This window comes from Amphibalanus amphitrite, unplaced genomic scaffold, assembly GCF_019059575.1.
Source record: "Amphibalanus amphitrite isolate SeventyFive unplaced genomic scaffold, NRLGWU_Aamphi_draft 000194F_arrow, whole genome shotgun sequence".
Lineage (NCBI taxonomy): Eukaryota > Metazoa > Arthropoda > Thecostraca > Balanomorpha > Balanidae > Amphibalanus > Amphibalanus amphitrite.
Genome location: NW_024881689.1, coordinates 55,907 through 75,036, shown reverse-complemented (window position 1 = coordinate 75,036; position 19,130 = coordinate 55,907). Strand labels below are relative to the sequence as shown.

The following is a 19,130-nucleotide window of genomic DNA, read 5'->3' as shown; positions in this document are numbered from 1 at the left end:
TCTTTCACGGATATGTAACCTATTTAGTGCTCATTTCTGTGATCAATTAACCAGACACGATCAGGGTATAAGCGACGCCAGAAATAACACTAGTCCGAGGCCACGCCAGTCCTATGTTGATAGTGTGGCCATTTAGTTGATCGCACAACGCAACCCTGAAATAGTGTCGGCAATATCATTAGGTGTCGTCGTGTAGGGGATTGTCAAACGCTGCGTCTTACAGCGATTCCGCGTAGTGCTGTTCGAAAAAATGTGGTAGAATTCTGGGTCTTACGAGTTATGACTTCAAGTTAAAATGAGGTTTTAAGGCGTCCCTGTCCATTGGACATTCGGCCGCCTGTAAAGAATCAGACTGTATGCTAAAGCCAGAAAAATATATAAATGCCATAATTTTGACAATTTATGACTTCAAAAGGATGTAAGTGTATTTATAATATCCTATCCACAAGACTTACACGAGTTGATTTTGCCGTAATAAAGGCGTTCCCGCACCGGGAATCGAACCCGGGCCTCACGGGTGAGAGCCGTGTATCCTAGCCACTAGACCATGCGGGAGGGATGGTGGATGGAGGATCCTAATTTTCGGGACCAATGTGCCAGTGCTCACTCTATTTTTGGCCCAGCCGTCCGCCGGCTGCCGTCATCCTGCTGCCAGCATCCTGCTACCTCGGTTGTGACCTATTGGTCTATTGTGGTCTATTTGGACCATTTTAGAGCCGGGAGCTGTCTGGAAAGGGAAAGGCTGGACTGGATGGGGCCGTTGGCATGACTCATTGAGTGGACCTCAACTCTTGCGCCTGTAGCCCGTCTCGGCTCACGACTCACTAGCTGACGAGCTATAGTCCCTCCCCTTGGAACAATGAGTGCCCCTGTAGGACAGGCCCCTCAGCGAAACGGCCACCCCGGAGGGAGGGTTGGACTCATTGAGGCTGACTCCTCACCGGCTGTGTGAGACTGGGTGGGTTGACAGTGAACCCGGAACGGAGAAAAAAAAAGCAGTAGGTATAACTAGGACGAGCTTGGGCGGATGATGAAAAGATCCGGGGTGGAGACTTCCATTTCGCGTCTAGCTAGACGCGTCTAGATGGACAGCAGCTGCGTCTATCTGGCGACAGCTAACTCTAGACGCGTCTAGCTTGGAAGTCTACGTGCAACAGTTAGACGTCAAGTTAGACGCCAACTTGGACGTCTGCTTGCAGCTAGACGCCAGTTGGACGCCAGATGGAAGTCTCCACTCCGGATGTTAATTGTAACGGGAATGTCAATTTGCGATCGTCTGACACATTTGCATGTGAGATGATTGCAGTTTATATATGATTGATAGAGACTGGCGATTGTCGTCCTGCAAATCGGTTACGCAAACTTTCCAGAAAATCAATGTTGCATAAGGTTTCTAAGCTACGTAGGCTGGTAGGCTAGCAAGCAATTATTTCATTTCAACAGTCTCTCCCCACCCGTTTAAAACAGGCAACGAGCACAGTGCGATGTGACGTTTTGCGCTGAAATATACAATGATGGCATTGCTTCGTAATCTTTTGACGTAAATGTTAATTGGATAGCTCCTTCGTCACGGTTCAACGAACGTCAGACCATCAGAAGCTTCCCTAGTCCCTGTTAAGCCGATGTGAACCCTCTACAAATATAGTGACATGTGGTATTCATGGGCGTCACTGTTTGCATCAATCACCAATTCAGTGATTCGTGACCACACTGTTAGTGTCACTGGGGCGACCGCCACTCCGAACAGGAGGGCAGGGAAGAAGGGAGGGAAGGGACAGTGACGGTGGGAATCGTGTCAGGAAAGGACTTCTGTGGATGTCGGTAATGTTTAGTTATTTCGGCTGACGTCTACATTGACGCTAAATAGTGGATACTGGTCTAGATGATCTAGACCTATGGACTATGCAGACATATCTTATTGCCAGCAAGCGTTAGCTGAAAGCTATGTGTCGCATGCGTATGTTCGCATCGCATGTGTCTTTATGTCGCAGTTTTAGCGCGAACTCTTCCATGCTTTTTATTCCATAGCTTTTTTACAATAAAAATGTGTGAGGGTTAGCATCAGACACATCAGCACAAATCTCCCTGCAGATAGCACATGTCAATTACTGTGCTAGCAATAAGCATGTTTGCTCTTTACGACATGCCTCACAGAAGCGCATGCGCCTTAAAGCACCTCATTTGTAATGAAAATGTACTTACGTTACTGGAAGGCTGGTCTGCGGCCGATAGCTGTTGTATGTGTTATAGCTGCAAAACAGAGAGCAGTCTTCTTTAGCCCATATGGCAACCTGAACCACCTAGCTTCTGAAAATTAGCATCACGGTAACGCTCAAGGCATATGCATGCAAATTTTGTGGTAAAGAAGGCTACGATAATTTGTATGTATTTATCGTTGTTTGTTGTTATTAGTCTCGACTTTATTTGACTGGGATGTTTTTATTGCACTACTTTATTTGAACGGATATGTCCAGTACCTATACCTGCGATCCCACAAGTGAACCGTCATCACAACGAAAAAGTGTTTTTTTTTTTTAACAAACATAACAGACATAACTACTACGCGGTTTCTATGCGCAAGCGTATTATCCGCCGAATATTTCACATTTTCTAGCCTATTTGCACCACTGCACCGGTCCGCCACATATCAACATTTGAAGTGTCATCGTACCTGTTCCTCGTATACTCGTCTGCGTCGGAAATCAGAGACATTACTTCCAGTTAGCCGCCGTTTTCACCTTCGTCTGCTCTTCTGTCTACTAGTCTTTGATTTTCCGTGTTTACCAGTCCTTGTGATAATCTGTCTTCTTAGCACACCTTCATGCAACCTAGATCTTACGTTCTTTTGCGGTAGCTTGTGCCAAGACCTTCTGCGATTTTATGAAAAGCATTGTTTTCACCATCGACTGCAAAAGCACAGCTCTTGTTGATGTGGATGTAATTCGCAAGTTACAGCCCAATGTTTCTTACCCAACACAATTTCTTCGGCTTCACAACTCGTCTCCCTCTTCTCAGCACTCTGGAGAAGGTGTACCCGTTCTGTCATGTATTGTACCACCCCGCCGGTTTCCGCACCCGTACCGACCCCGCGGAGTTTCCACTCGTTCTGGACTCGCGGCGTTGGGTACCACCACGGACTGATGACGTAACGACAGGTGACGTCACAGTTGAGCTGCGCACGGCACGGCGACAACCTTCTGCAACTACCCTAAGGCATCAACTTTCTAAGATAGTAGCGTGTGTATGAATTAACGCATTGCTTAAGAGAACGGGCGCAAAGCTGCGAGCGGAGAGACCACTCCGGGCGTGGTTAGTATTCCGATCATAGATGTCGCTGCGGTCTGGCGCCTGACGGGTAGACTGTACCGCAATGACTGTTCGGCCGGCGCGGCGGCCGAGCAAACCAGGGGCTGCGGAGTCGCAGTAGGAGTCGGAGTCGGAGTCGGCCGGAGTCGACAGTTCTGTCGACTCGGAGTCTGAGTCGATTTTGGAGACCGGAATCGGAGTCGGAGTCACCGAAAATACGTCGACTCCGCAGCCCTGCCAGGTGTGCGGAGTCGGAGTTGCAGTCGGTCGGAGTCGACAGTTCTGCCCGGAGTCGGGGTCTAAGAAATGACCAGTGGCGCTGTGCCTAATGATGAATAAAGTTAAAATATGCCTAACTACATCCAATTTCGAATAAACTCTCAGCTTTATGCGCAAACGACCGATCATTTACAAACTCCACCCCGCGGCACCCAAACTGTCCAACCACTCACCGCGACCGGGACGGTTCGTGCGCCGCCCGTGCAGCTCTCCACCCCCCACCCCCCAAACTGTGGGGTCGGTCGCCATGTGACCATGTGTTTGCAGTACCGCTACCAAGGCGAACGAGCGTAGTCGACGTTAGACCTCAGCCTTGACCTATGTATTTCTCGAATGGGGTTCGGCGACATTGAATCAGTGCTAGGTATGAAGGTCGGATTCACTATATTCATGAATTTCATGTGAGGCAGGCAGATATTGTTTCGATTACTACGATACTAAAATTATAACTTACACAAAATCGTTTTTAGAACTATATTGCCTAGAATATTATAAGCGAGATCACTGTATCCGATCAGTCAGTTTTAGCTAATTCGCTTGAACTTTTTAAAACAATAACCTAGAACACTTCCATTCAAATAGTTCCGTTCCAACGCAAACCGAGCAAACAGACCGTATGAGATATTTCACATTTGTATTCACATAATCACCAGCATCAAGTCACATCAGTCCCCTTCCCTCCCCACGCCGACTATGCAGGGGTGCCCGACCTACAGGAACATCCGCACCGTCCGGGAACTGGGCGCCGAGCGCTGGCCGGCTCCGTCTCCCTCACTGGTCGGGGACCCCTTGCTGTCCGTCTGAGCTGCGTGACTTTGCGACGAGAACGGATCAGCAAACCCGTGCGCTGCCGGGGAGGGCAAAGCTCCTGGGTAGGACGGTATCTGAGGATAGGAGGGGTAGGAGGGATACGAGGGGTACGTAGGATATGAAGAGTACGACGGGAGGTACGGGGTGTAGGCAGAGTACCCTCCTCCGTAGCCCTGCGGGTAGCTCGGGTAGTACCCGCTCTGACCGTACCCCGTAGCGTAGGCCGGGTACGGCTGGTACTGCGCGTGGGTGCCGTACCCGCCGTAGCCGTGGCTACCGTAGCCGCCGTGGTGCCCGCCGTAGCCGCCGTGGGCCGAGGGGTACGGCCCCGCGTGCGGCGGCGGGCAGTGGGGGCCCAGGCAGTGGCCCGGCCTGCCGTGAAGGTGGTGGGGCGGCACGAACTCTTTCTTGCAGCAGACGCTGTTGTAGCCGCAGCCGCCGCCGTGGTGACCGGAGTCGTGAGAGGCGGCGTGGCCGAGAGACGAGTCCGCGCCCGGCCTGGGGGAGGGACAGAGTGGCAGGCGTTAGGAACGGCACGCAGTAGTTTCACAGATGCATACCTTGCATTCACGTTTTGTTTAGCATTACCGCACATGAAATATTATGATGGCTACATTTAATGATTGTGGCACATTAGTGCTGCTATAGCATGAATATTATCGCATTAGCCCAATTGCATTAGTCGCATTAATCGCAATCGCAATCACATCGCATTTGCGCATTAACGCAATAGCTCACAAGATGTAGTCCATTTATACTTCGAAAACAATTGACAGTCATGTAAGAATGCTGACTGTTCCACTAGAACATATTGGATTCACAATGCGAATATTGTTCAAATTTATTTAATTATCCATTTGAGTAGGATTGCGGGTTTTTTGAAGCGCTGAGTTTTTGCAGCGAGCTTTTTCTCTTAGGGCTTGCGAGATACCCGCGGAACCACATATCTCTTAAGCATTGGCTTCAGACACAGGAATGCGGCTGAATCACGTGCGATTGTGAGTGAGGTACCCCCAGTGTGAAGATTCGGCTGTAGAATATGTAGTTATAAATACGTAGTTTGACGTAGATCTCGGAAAAGTGAGATACGGCCAGGAATGAGTGTGGGTACCTCCGTGCTGAAGATTCTGATCGGCGCCGATTGAAATAATTCGCCGTGCATATCTCGACTTATTGACGACCGATTGACACGGGACAAACACCGATCGATACCAAATGGCTCTGGGGGGGGGGGGGGGGGGGATAGAGTGGCAAGTTTTCCTACCCGACGAACCCGGAATTATCCCGAGGGGGTAGGGGTGGGAGTAGAGTCGGGGGAACGGGGGGGGGGGCACGTACCAAGTACTTTCGCAAGTACCAAGCAAGTACCAAGTACTTTTACAAGTACCAAGCAAGTACCAAGTACTTTTGCAAATACCAAGCAAGTACCAAGTACTTTGGCAAATACCGAGTACTTATGCAAATACCAAGCAAGTACCAAGTACCTTGGCAAGTACCAAGTACTTTGGCAAGTACCAAGCAAGTACCAAGTACTTTTGCAAGTTCAGCAAGTTTTCGCCAATATCGAAGCTTCTAGACGTCCGATCGTCACCGGAAAAACACCATTCGATCCCAAATTTTGTCCTTAATCATTTTATGGCCAACGCGACGCGGAGCGAGCCAAGATATCTTGTTTAATTATCCATTTGAGTAGGATTTGGCGTTATTTGAAGTGCTCAGTTTTTGCAGCGAGCTTTTCCTGTTAGGGCTTGCGAGATATCCGCGGAACCACATATCTCTTAACATTGGCTTCAGACACAGGAATGCGGCTGATTCACGTGCTTTTGTGAGCGAGGTGCTTCCCTCCGGGAGAAATTCGCCGTCCCCATATGCTTAACACGGAGCCGAGCGGCGGCTGACAGGTGGCCGGCTCTCGGGAGATCGGCAGCCGACACTCGAAAAATCGACAACCCGCCGCTGAATGCGCGTGCGGCAGTGCTGAGCCGAGTCGTTCCCACGGTCTGAGGTACCCCCAGTTTGAAGATTCGGCTGTAGAATATGTAGTTTTAAATACGTAGTTTGACGTACATCTCGGAAAAGTGAGATACGGCCAGAAATGAGTGTGGGTCCCTCCGTTCTGAAGATTCTGATCGACGCCGATTGAAATAATTCGCCGTGCATATCTCGGCTTATTGACGACCGATTGACACGGGATAAACACCGATCGATACCAAATGGCTCTGTGGGGGGGGGGGGGGGGAGTAGAGTGGCAAGTTTTCCTACCCGACAAACCCGGAATTATCCCGAGGGGGTAGGTGTGGGAGTAGAGTCGGGGGAACGGGGGGGGCGAGTGCAAGTACCAAGTACTTTCGCAAGTACCAAGCAAGTACCAAGTACTTTTACAAGTACCAAGCAAGTACCAAGTACTTATGGAAATACCAAGCAAGTACCAAGTACTTTGGCAAATACCGAGTACTTATGCAAATACCAAGCAAGTACCAAGTACTTTGGCAAGTACCGAGTACTTTGGCAAGTACCAAGCAAGTACCAAGTACTTTTGCAAGTTCAGCAAGTTTTTCGCCAATATCGAAGCTTCTAGACGTCCGATCGTCACCGGAAAAACACCATTCGATCCCAAATTTTCTCCCGAATCTTTTTATGGCCAAAGCGACGCGGAGCGAGCCAAGATATCTTGTATAACTATTCTATTTGCGTCGGTTTGCGGGTTTTTTGAAGTGCTCAGTTTTTGCAGCGAGCTTTTTCTCTTAGGGCCTGCGAGATAGCCGCGGAACCACATATCTCTTAAGCATTGGCTTCAGACACAGGAATGCGGCTGATTCACGTGCTTTTGTGAGCGAGGTGCTTCCCTCCCGGAGAAATTCGCCGTTCCCATATGCTTAACACAGAGCCGAGCGGCGGCTGACAGGTGGCCGGCTCTCGGGAGATGGGCAGCCGACACTCGAAAAATCGACAACCCGCCGCTGAATGCGCGTGCGGCAGTGCTGAGCCGAGTCGTTCCCACGGTCTGGCGGCCAGCTGGGTGGGGGCGGGGTGGGGAGTGGGGCGGCCGATTGCCAGCCGCTTCTCCACGGGCAGGTGCTGCCACCTGCGCAGTAGTTCCACTGGCGGCCGCCAGGCCCGTGTGCGGGCCGTGCGCGGTAGTTCCGCCAGCGGCCGCCAGATGAATACCGCCGCGCGCGTCGTGTCTAACCTGACGAAGCTACAAAAAGTTAGATAACTTTAATAAGAGGGACAATAAAGCCACAATTCCAACGCTGAATGTTGGGCAAAAGCAAAGGGATCCAACACAGCCATCTGTATTTACTGTATTTACCCTTTTCAGTCAGCGATAAGCCCCAGCAATCGCACCGCTGTAAAACTCGCAAGCTGTTCACCGTGCAAGGTATTGCAATATAACCACCCACCGGCTCTTTCAACGTATGTTTAAACGCTTAATAGGTAGGCCGCGAAAAGCATGTTAGAAATGATAGGTGGGTGAAACGAAATATCAATCGGAATTACGTACAACTCAAATTGCAAACCATTCATTGAAAACTAATCAAATCGATCTGCGACCAAGGCAAATTCGCAAAGTCTTTGATCGTCTAAAGACGTCTGATTTAAACGTCGGAAAGGAACAAGTTCTTTGCGGTATTTAGGCAAGTAAATACCAAGTATTTTAGAACAAGTTCTTTGCGGTATTTAGGCAAGTAAATACCTTTGGCAGGTTTGCAGTACATTGGCAAGTTTTCAGTACATTACCAAGTAGCAGGTGATACAGCAAGCTGAAAGTTCAACAAGTTTTTCGCGAATATCTAAGCTTCTAGACGTCCGATCAACACGGGACAAACACCGATCGGTCCCAAATTTTCTCCTTAATCATTTTATGGCCAACGCGACGCGTAGCGAGCCAAGATATCTTGTATAACTATTCTATTTGCGTCGGTTTGCGGGTTTTTTGAAACGCTCGGTTTTTGCAGCGAGCTTTTTCTCTTAGGGCCTGCGAGATAGCCGCGGAACCACATATCTCTTAAGCATTGGCCTCAGACACAGGAATGCGGCTGATTCACGTGCTTTTGTGAGCGAGGTGCTTCCCTCCGGGAGAAATTCGCCGTCCCCATATGCTTAACACAGAGCCGAGCGGCGGCTGACAGGTGGCCGGCTCTCGGGAGATCGGCAGCCGACACTCGAAAAATCGACAAGCCGCCGCTGAATGCGCGTGCGGCAGTGCTGAGCCGAGTCGTTCCCACGGTCTGGCGGCCAGCTGGGTGGGGGCGGGGTGGGGAGTGGGGCGGCCGAGTGCCAGCCGCTTCTCCACAGGCAGGTGCTGCCACCTGCGCAGTAGTTCCACTGGCGGCCGCCAGGCCCGTGTGCGGGTCGTGCGCGGTAGTTCCGCCAGCGGCCGCCAGATGGATATCGCCACGCGCGTCGTGTCTAACCTGACGAAGCTACAAAAAGTTAGATAACTTTAATAAGAGGGACGGTAAATCCACAATTCCAACGCTGAATGTTGGGCAAAGCTTCCCTCCGGGAGAAATTCGCCGTCCCCATATGCTTAACACAGAGCCGAGCGGCGGCTGACAGGTGGCCGGCTCTCGGGAGATCGGCAGCCGACACTCGAAAAATCGACAAGCCGCCGCTGAATGCGCGTGCGGCAGTGCTGAGCCGAGTCGTTCCCACGGTCTGGCGGCCAGCTGGGTGGGGGCGGGGTGGGGAGTGGGGCGGCCGAGTGCCAGCCGCTTCTCCACAGGCAGGTGCTGCCACCTGCGCAGTAGTTCCACTGGCGGCCGCCAGGCCCGTGTGCGGGTCGTGCGCGGTAGTTCCGCCAGCGGCCGCCAGATGGATATCGCCACGCGCGTCGTGTCTAACCTGACGAAGCTACAAAAAGTTAGATAACTTTAATAAGAGGGACGGTAAATCCACAATTCCAACGCTGAATGTTGGGCAAAAGCAAAGGGATCCAACACAGCCATCTGTATTTACTGTATTTACCCTTTTCAGTCAGCGATAAGCCCCAGCAATCGCACCGCTGCAAAACTCGCAAGATGTTCACCGTGCAGGGTATTGCATTATAACCACCCACCGGCTAAGACATCGTAAGTGTAATCGCTTAATAGGTAGGACGCGAAAAACGAATGAGAAATGATAGGTAGGAAAAACAAAATATCAATTGAAAATAAACGTAATTATAATTGCAATCAATTCGCTGTAAAACAAGTCGAGATGATCTGAGATCAAGACAAATTCGCAAGGTATTTGGTCGTCTAAAAACGTATGATTTAAACGTCGGAAAGGACAAGTTCTTTGCGGTATTTAGGCAAGTAAATACCAAGTATTTTAGAACAAGTTCTTTGCGGTATTTAGGCAAGTAAATACCTTTGGCAGGTTTTCAGTACATTAGCAAGTTTTCAGTACATTACCAAGTAGCAGGTGATACAGCAAGCTGGCAGGTATTTTGGCAAGTTCAACAAGTTTTTCGCGAATATCTAAGCTTCTAGACGTCCGATCAACACGGAACAAACACCAATCGATCCCAAATTTTCTCCTTCATCATTTTATGGCCAACGCGACGCGTAGCGAGCCAAGATATCTTGTATAATATACTATTTGACTAGGATTTGGCGTTATTTGAAACGCTCAGTTTTTGCAGCGAGCTTTTTCTCTTAGGGCTTGCGAGATAGCTGCGTGCACACATATCTCTTCAGCATTGCGAAGGACACAGGAATGCGGCTGATTCACGTGCTTTTGTGAGCGAGGTGCTTCCCTCCGGGAGAAATTCGCCGTCCCCATATGCTTAACACAGAGCCGAGCGGCGGCTGACAGGTGGCCGGCTCTCGGGAGATCGGCAGCCGACACTCGAAAAATCGACAAGCCGCCGCTGAATGCGCGTGCGATTATCAGGGAGGCACCGCCATTCAGCGGATTTCTATTGTCGGCCGATATTGTCGGCCGAGACGGGCGGCGGGCGGCGGGGCGGGGTTTCCCCGTCCAGCGGCCGGCAGTGCTGAGCCGAGTCGTTCCCACGGTCTGGCGGACAGCTGGGTGGGGGCGGGGTGGGGAGTGGGGCGGCATATTGCCAGCCGCTTCTCCACGGGCAGGTGCTGCCACCTGCGCAGTAGTTCCACTGGCGGCCGCCAGGCCCGTGTGCGGGCCGTGCGCGGTAGTTCCGCCAGCGGCCGCCAGAGGTCACGCGCGTCGTGTCTAACCTGACGAAGCTACAAAAAGTTAGATAACTTTTATAAGAGGGACGGTAAAGCCACAATTCCAACGCTGAATGTTCGGCAAAAGCAAAGGGATCCAACACAGCCATCTGTATTTACTGTATTTACCCTTTTCTGTCAGCGATAAGCCCCAGCAATCGCACCGCTGTAAAACTCGCAAGCTGTTCACCGTGCAGGGTATTGCATTATAACCACCCACCTGCTCTCTCAACGTATGTGTAATCGCTTAATAGGTAGGACGCAAAAATAAGTGAGAAATGATAGGTAGGTGAAACAAAATTCGAATTGGGAATAAGCATAACTCAAATTGCAAACAGTTCAATGGAACAAATCCAAATTGTCTGAGACCAAGTCAAATTCGCAAAGTCTTTGATCCATTAAAGACGTTTGATTTAAACGTCGGAAAGGAACAAGTTCTTTGCGGTATTTAGGCAAGTAAATACCAAGTACTTTGGCAGGTTTTCAGTACATTAGCAAGTTTTCAGTACATTACCAAGTAGCAGGTGATACAGCAAGCTGGCAGGTACTTTGGCAAGTTCAACAAGTTTTTCGTGAATATCTAAGCTTCTAGACGTCCGATTAACACGGGACGAACACCAATCGATCCCAAATTTTCTCCCTCATACTTTGATTGCCAAAGCGACGCGGAGCGAGCCAAGATATCTTGTATAGTATACTATTTGAGTAGGATTTCGGGTTTTTTGAAGCGCTGAGTTTTTGCAGCGAGCTTTTCCTGTTAGGGCCTGCGAGATACCCGCGGAAACACATATCTCTTCAGCATTAGACGATGACCAGGAATGCGGCTGATTCACGTGCGATTGTGAGTGAGGTACCCCCAGTTGGAAGATTCGGCTGTAGAATATGTAGTTTTAAATACGTAGTTTGACGTAAATCTCGGAAAAGTGAGATACGGCCAGAAATGAGTGTGGGTACCTCCGTCCTGAAGATTCTGAACGGCGCCGATTGAAATAATTCGCCGTGCATATCTCGGCTTATTGACGACCGATTGACACGGGACAAACACCGATCGATACCAAATGGCTCTGGGGGGGGGGGGGGGGGATAGAGTGGCAAGTTTTCCTACCCGACGAATCCGGAATTATCCCGAGGGGGTAGGGGTGGGAGTAGAGTCGGGGGAACGGGGGGGCGAGTACAAGTACCAAGCAAGTACCAAGTACTTTCGCAAGTACCAAGCAAGTACCAAGTACTTTTACAAGTACCAAGCAAGTACCAAGTACTTATGCAAATACCAAGCAAGTACCAAGTACTTTGGCAAATACCGAGTACTTATGCAAATACCAAGCAAATACCAAGTACTTTGGCAAGTACCGAGAACTTTGGCAAGTACCAAGCAAGTACCAAGTACGTTTGCAAGTTCAGCAAGTTTTTCGCCAATATCGAAGCTTCTAGACGTCCGATCGTCACCGGAAAAACACCATTCGATCCCAAATTTTCTCCCGAATCTTTTTACGGCCAAAGCGACGCGGAGCGAGCCAAGATATCTTGTATAGTATACTATTTGAGTAGGATTTCGGGTTTTTTGAAGCGCTGAGTTTTTGCAGCGAGCTTTTCCTGTTAGGGCCTGCGAGATACCCGCGGAAACACATATCTCTTCAGCATTAGACGATGACCAGGAATGCGGCTGATTCACGTGCGATTGTGAGTGAGGTACCCCCAGTTGGAAGATTCGGCTGTAGAATATGTAGTTTTAAATACGTAGTTTGACGTAAATCTCGGAAAAGTGAGATACGGCCAGAAATGAGTGTGGGTACCTCCGTCCTGAAGATTCTGAACGGCGCCGATTGAAATAATTCGCCGTGCATATCTCGGCTTATTGACGACCGATTGACACGGGACAAACACCGATCGATACCAAATGGCTCTGGGGGGGGGGGGGGGATAGAGTGGCAAGTTTTCCTACCCGACGAATCCGGAATTATCCCGAGGGGGTAGGGGTGGGAGTAGAGTCGGGGGAACGGGGGGGCGAGTACAAGTACCAAGCAAGTACCAAGTACTTTCGCAAGTACCAAGCAAGTACCAAGTACTTTTACAAGTACCAAGCAAGTACCAAGTACTTATGCAAATACCAAGCAAGTACCAAGTACTTTGGCAAATACCGAGTACTTATGCAAATACCAAGCAAATACCAAGTACTTTGGCAAGTACCGAGAACTTTGGCAAGTACCAAGCAAGTACCAAGTACGTTTGCAAGTTCAGCAAGTTTTTCGCCAATATCGAAGCTTCTAGACGTCCGATCGTCACCGGAAAAACACCATTCGATCCCAAATTTTCTCCCGAATCTTTTTACGGCCAAAGCGACGCGGAGCGAGCCAAGATATCTTGTATAACTATTCTATTTGCGTCGGTTTGCGGGTTTTTTGAAGTGCTCAGTTTTTGCAGCGAGCTTTTTCTCTTAGGGCCTGCGAGATAGCCGCGGAACCACATATCTCTTAAGCATTGGCTTCAGACACAGGAATGCGGCTGATTCACGTGCTTTTGTGAGCGAGGTGCTTCCCTCCCGGAGAAATTCGCCGTCCCCATATGCTTAACACAGAGCCGAGCGGCGGCTGACAGGTGGCCGGCTCTCGGGAGATGGGCAGCCGACACTCGAAAAATCGACAACCCGCCGCTGAATGCGCGTGCGGCAGTGCTGAGCCGAGTCGTTCCCACGGTCTGGCGGCCAGCTGGGTGGGGGCGGGGTGGGGAGTGGGGCGGCCGATTGCCAGCCGCTTCTCCACGGGCAGGTGCTGCCACCTGCGCAGTAGTTCCACTGGCGGCCGCCAGGCCCGTGTGTGGGCCGTGCGCGGTAGTTCCGCCAGCGGCCGCCAGATGGATACCGCCGCGCGCGTCGTGTCTAACCTGACGAAGCTACAAAAAGTTAGATAACTTTAATAAGAGGGACGGTAAAGCCACAATTCCAACGCTGAATGTTGGGCAAAAGCAAAGGGATCCAACACAGCCATCTGTATTTACTGTATTTACCCTTTTCAGCCAGCGATAAGCCCCAGCAATCGCACCGCTGTAAAACTCGCAAGCTGTTCACCGTGCAAGGTATTGCATTATAACCACCCACCGGCTCTCTCATCGTATGTGTAATCCCATAATAGGTAGGACACGAAATGGATGTTAGAAATGACAGGTAGGTGCAATAAAATATGAGTTAGAATTGTGCACATCTTTAATTGTAAACCATTCAATGAAAACAAATCAAAACGATTTGAGACCAAGACTAATTCGCCAAGCCTTTGATCAGATAAAGATGTCTGATTTAAACGTCGGAAAGGAACAAGTTCTTTGCGGTATTTAGGCAAGTAAATACCAAGTATTATAGAACAAGTTCTTTGCGGTATTTAGGCAAGTAAATACCAAGTATTTTAGAACAAGTTCTTTGCGGTATTTAGGCAAGTAAATACCTTTGGCAGGTTTGCAGTACATTAGCAAGTTTTCAGTACATTACCAAGTAGCAGGTGATACAGCAAGCTGAAAGTTCAACAAGTTTTTCGCGAATATCTAAGCTTCTAGACGTCCGATCAACACGGGACAAACACCGATCGGTCCCAAATTTTCTCCTTAATCATTTTATGGCCAACGCGACGCGTAGCGAGCCAAGATATCTTGTTGCTCTACTCACTGGATGTCGTTGTGCGGCTGGTTGAAGCTGCTGAAGTCCCTGGGAGCGGCAGATTTGGACACCACCCGCCCGTACGGCGGGCAGAGGTACTCGTCAACGCAGACCATACCGTATGGACACTCCTGGGGAGGGGGGGGGGGGGAGTTAGTGATACAGTAGAGGTATAAGGCGACCGTTCAAACCTTACGCAGTCTAGCAAAGTTTACGTTTTGTCTATTGATCCAAGCGTTATAGAAGGCCTCCATTAAGTTCGTGCGTGACGATATTGCACCATAGCTACGAGCGAGATGTTTGGGCTGCGTATTATTGCATACATCAAACGGCGTAAGTATGCGCTACGGCCGAGTATTAGGGAAATTTAATTATGGAGTCCTAATGCAAACATGAACAAACATTGCACACGAATGTTTGATTCGCTAACAGACGTCGCAAGGCATTTAACAGGGTGCTGCGGAAACGTTAGGTCACTGACCCTAACAAGAATCCGTGACCGTCGTAAGCACCCCATTACATATTTTAATCTTCCATCATAGCGCTCCCATGACTTCTACCGTAAAAATGTATTCTCACCTCATACTGCTGCGTCGAATGGACGCCCTTATCTCTCGACGGTCCAAAACCAGAGACGCCGCCTTGAGGAGGAGGGGAGAAGGGAGAAGAGGGGCGCGAAACAGACTGAGAAGAGATAATGAAAGACGAAGGATTGGGAAAAGAACCCGAAGAGCCCGAGACAATGTGTGGGGGATTCTGCACGAAGGAAGGCACCGGCGAGAAGGAGCTCTGGGAGAATGACTGATGGGTGGGAGAGAACGGCTGAGGGGCGGGAGAGAAGGACTGAGAACCTGGAGAGAACGACTGAGAACCTGGAGAGAAGGACTGAGAACCTGGAGAGAAGGACTGAGAACCTGGAGAGAAGGACTGATGGCTAGGCGAGAAGGACTGATGGCTAGGCGAGAAGGACTGATGGCTAGGTGAGAAGGACTGCTGGCTGGACGAGAAGGGCGCTGTGTCTCTGTGTCCGCTCGTCTGTGTGAAGCCGCCCTGCTGGGCCGCGCTGGCGCTCCCGGCGCCGTCCCGTCCCTCGGAGACGGAGCGGGCGGACGGACCGAACGGGCCCAGCGGCTCGATGGTGGCCAGGGGCACGGGCAGACCGGCGCCGGACGGAGGGGGCGGCACGGCGGCCGGCCGCGCCGCCCAGGGCACCGACCACGGCGGGGAGCGGCCGTGGAGCTGGCCGGCGGCCGGCCGAGCCACCAGTAGCGCCGCTAGCAGACACGGCAGTGCCATCGCGCCGAAAGGGGACAGCACCGACGCTGCCGGCACACAACGCGTCGACAGTTAGCGAAAATGGACTAGAAGTAATCAGTCGGGCTATTTCAGTTTCCATGCAAGTGCTACCGATAACAATGTTTTAACCCGCGCCCCACTGGGGTCTGCGTATAAAGCGCCCTACTGGGGGGGGGGGGGGGCTATCCCTCCTACCTCCGAAACTACCGGGCCGATCGTCAAAATTCAAACGGCACCTGATAGCCCCGGAAAAACTGTCGAGCGATACCTAATTTCGTTGACCGAGGTCACCGATGACGTCACAGGTCAGGTCAAAATAAAAAATAGCGATATCTGGCTTGTTCACATTTTGGGCTCTCGCCGCCGTCTTAAAAATCAGATCAAGCTCATTTTTGGTTTACACACTCGTGAACAGATGCTTTAGATACCCTGAGGGTACCAAACTTTTACTTTAATTTTCAGGTCAGGGCCAGGTCATCACAGGTCACGGAAATCTGATAGCACACGTCGGTCACGTGACATATGTTTTATGGTCCATCTTTGAGCCATAGATTTCGAATTCCGGATGTCGTTTATGTCATTCGAGGTAATTTTGAGTTGAATTTAACTGATGTCAGGCCACTTTCAGGTCAAAAAGGTCATTTTTGCAACCAAAAACGTGTATCGAATGCGGTTTAAGCGCTCAGGAACACGATGGTGCCATTAATATTGGTGTACGTTGTCAAATACGTTTTGAAAACTTGATTTGAAACAAATTATATTTGCGAAATTTTTGCTATGTAAAACTTGGTCATTTTTTGAAGATGTCTGGCTAAAATTTGCTAGAGTAACCCATAAGCGTGTGTTCTACCACAAATATTCCGGTTAAAAAAAACCTTTTTGAAAAAAAAAGATAAAAACATTGTTTTTGAATTTTAAGATATGAAATTTTCGAAATTTTCAAAATTTTGAAACTCCGAGATAGCAGTTTGATAGCGCAGTCAATTCTGAGTCCTCTCATGCAAAGAAATTGGATCTAGCTTAAAAAATAAACTCTTGGGAGCGATGGCCGTGGTTCAATGTTTTGCGTCGAAATCGAACTTAGAAAAAACGAAACTAGAGAAACTAGAAGAAACTAGAGAACTAACTAAACTAAACTACTAAACTAGAGAAACTAGAGAGATTAGAAACTATATTGCAAACAATTACATTTTAAAAGACATTTGAAGAAGTCTTCAAAATCAAAAACATTTTTTTAAATTGGAAAGGAAAAGGGAAGAAAGATGGCCTAGACATTAACCCGGTTTACATAGCATATTTGACGAGGCTCTAGCTCGTTAATTTGGCGATAATTTCGATGCAGTGGTCTTCAAATATTTAGAGGGGATCATTTTGTAAATTGTTCAGCACCATTGGCATCTTTTGCAACATCACGGACGGAGATATAAGCTTGCAACAAACCCTATGTAAACGCGTCTATTATGCACTGTTCTGGAAAATCTATCACGATGTGAAACGAATAATTATTTTGAATGTGTAATGGCGGCATGGAAATTCCCCGCCGGATTAAACGAGCTATTAAGCTAATCAAACGCCACGATAACGATACTATGCATACTGCAGAAATTGAAACAAAAAATTTGCGCGGTTAACATAGGCACCAAAATCAAAAGCCAATCAAACAACCCTAACGGGAGCCTACCACAACCACCAGACCCCAATTCCTCACCTTTCATGTCGGTCTTCTCGAGAGCGGGTGACTGCTGCGGAAGCACTGCGCGGCTGGTGACCCTCCGGCTGGTGCGGCGAGCCGTGACCCCTCTGACCTCCGCCCTGACCCCGGCCGCTCGCCGGCCCGACCGAACACGTGGGCACCCGCATAGAGGGTGCGTTCGGCGAGTGTTAAAACTGGAGCCTCGGCTCACTCAAAAATGATGATTGGGTATCGTTATTACGTAAATTAGAAATAGCTTAAATAATCATGGTTGAATAATTATTCCCAACTTGCATGGACATTTTCTAAGAAGTAAATTTTAAAGCAAAATCAAACCAATGCGGCCATGACGAACGCACCCGTTACACGTCGCCGGCAGTCCGCCAATCAGAGGCGGCCCCGTGGTTCGTGCGGGTCTGCCTACCCGTCCAGGCGCCCACAGGGACCTGACCCCGGCCGGTGCGCAGCGTCTCGAGGTCAGAGCCGCGCCGCACCAGCTGGAAGGAGGGAGCCGGAGTCGACCCAGCAACACCGCAGCAAACAACCGGTGAGAGGGCGCTTCGTTTTTATCTTATTGGAAAAATTTGTCGTTTGAGTTTCCAATCTACGTCTGCTCAATGCTCAGTTTTATTAAATCTTGCTGTCTCAATTTCTTTTGTGCATTGAATCTCCAGTATGACCCAACGCACTTTACCCTTTGTGTAGCAGTGTTTGTTCCAACCGCTCGTCATTGACTCGTCTTCTGTTTCTTCTGCAGAGCCGCAGAGATGAAGCTGGCCGTCCTCGCCCTGCTGGCCCTCGCCGCCGCCGTGTCCGCCGACGCCGGCGTCTCAATCGGCCACGGCCACTCCGGAGGCTACGGTGGCTACCCGTCCTACGGCGGCTACGGCGGGATCTCTCACGGCTACGGCGGCTACGGACACTCGCACGGCTACGGCGGCTATGGCGGACATGGCCATGGCTACGGCGGCTACGGACACTCTCACGGCTACGGCGGCTACCCCAGCTATGGCTATGGTGGCTACGGAGGACACAGCCACGGCTACGGAGGTTATCCCAGCTACGGGTACGGCCACAGTTACGGCTACGCGCCGTCATATGGCTACGGTGTGGTGTACTAGCAGTTAAGTGTTATCTAGTCTATGCTCTGGCTCTAAATAAATGACCAAAAGTACCGATGACTGTCTGAGATGGAGTGGTGGAAAGGCCTTGAGGTGCTGGGGCTGGGACTGGGAGACTGGGAAGCAGCGAAGGATGGCTATTGGCTATTTTTTTTCTGGGACGCAATCGCGCCGGGTTCTCCGGCCCGCTGATCATACATGGAAATTCAAAGCCCACATTATTGCTATTCAGTCACAGCGCTGGCTTTTCTAGAATAGATCTAGCGTTCCTATTGCTTTCAGCGTTCCTATCTGCCTATTGCAGCGCTACGTAAGAAGTACGTAACGTCTTGGCTAAGATCTGGCGTTATATTTCTGTACTGAGCAGTGATCGCAGATCGTGTTTCTCCTATAGGTATCGATTACTGATGTAATTTAGACTATCTAATTGATAAAAAACATTTTTGATAGAGTAAGACAATGCACCTTCAGCCCCGTCGTGACATTAGTTTCACGCTCACGGCCCACGAAAAGTGGCTCCTGAGCCACCTGTCTGCCCTCAGGGTTAAGTCACGTGGCCTCCCGCGGCCTGGGTCTCTAGTACTTTCGGTGCAGGTCCCTTTCATAAACAGTGTTTCATAAATGCTCTGTTTTCTGCAGGATAATTATTCCATGCACTGCAGTGAGCTTGTGTAATTATGAACTTTTCCTTGGATATTAAAAAAATCACTGCTTTTGAAAAGAATATACTCTTATCATTGGGGTTATGTATCATTTCAATGATGCTGCATAATATTTCCCTACATTTAATTGAAGGAACTGCG

General features: G+C 49.7%; 2 protein-coding genes and 1 non-coding gene across 3 annotated transcripts; 1 reads left to right on the top strand and 2 right to left on the bottom strand.

The window, feature by feature from the left end:
- Positions 1-483: 483 nt before the first annotated feature.
- On the bottom strand, positions 484-555 carry Trnae-cuc. The gene has a single exon. It is a non-coding gene; the product is annotated as a tRNA-Glu (tRNA).
- Positions 556-4,202: 3,647 nt separating this feature from the next.
- On the bottom strand, positions 4,203-17,701 carry LOC122384602 (DNA-directed RNA polymerase II subunit RPB1-like). Its single transcript, XM_043372168.1, has 4 exons — positions 17,222-17,701; positions 14,797-15,539; positions 14,227-14,348; positions 4,203-4,893 (listed from the first exon to the last, which is right to left on the bottom strand). The coding sequence occupies exons 1-4, from the start codon at positions 17,226-17,228 to the stop codon at positions 4,296-4,298; spliced, it is 1,470 nt and encodes a 489-aa protein (XP_043228103.1). The 5' UTR covers positions 17,229-17,701; the 3' UTR covers positions 4,203-4,295.
- LOC122384603 (neuropeptide-like protein 31) lies at positions 17,596-18,382 on the top strand. Its single transcript, XM_043372169.1, has 2 exons — positions 17,596-17,753; positions 17,964-18,382. The coding sequence occupies exon 2, from the start codon at positions 17,974-17,976 to the stop codon at positions 18,325-18,327; it is 354 nt and encodes a 117-aa protein (XP_043228104.1). The 5' UTR covers positions 17,596-17,753; positions 17,964-17,973; the 3' UTR covers positions 18,328-18,382.
- Positions 18,383-19,130: the final 748 nt, after the last annotated feature.

Excerpts from the sequence above, each read along its gene's own strand:
- LOC122384602 (XM_043372168.1), bottom strand. Across the intron at positions 14,349-14,796 it reads ATTCGACGCAGCAGTATGAG|GAGTGTCCATACGGTATGGT; the intron begins GTGAGAATACAT and ends CCCCCTCCCCAG. Across the intron at positions 4,894-14,226 it reads CAGCCGCACAACGACATCCA|GCCGGGCGCGGACTCGTCTC; the intron begins GTGAGTAGAGCA and ends TCCCTCCCCCAG.
- LOC122384603 (XM_043372169.1), top strand. The coding sequence starts at position 17,974 with ATGAAGCTGGCCGTCCTCGCCCTGCTGGCCCTCGCCGCCGCCGTGTCC.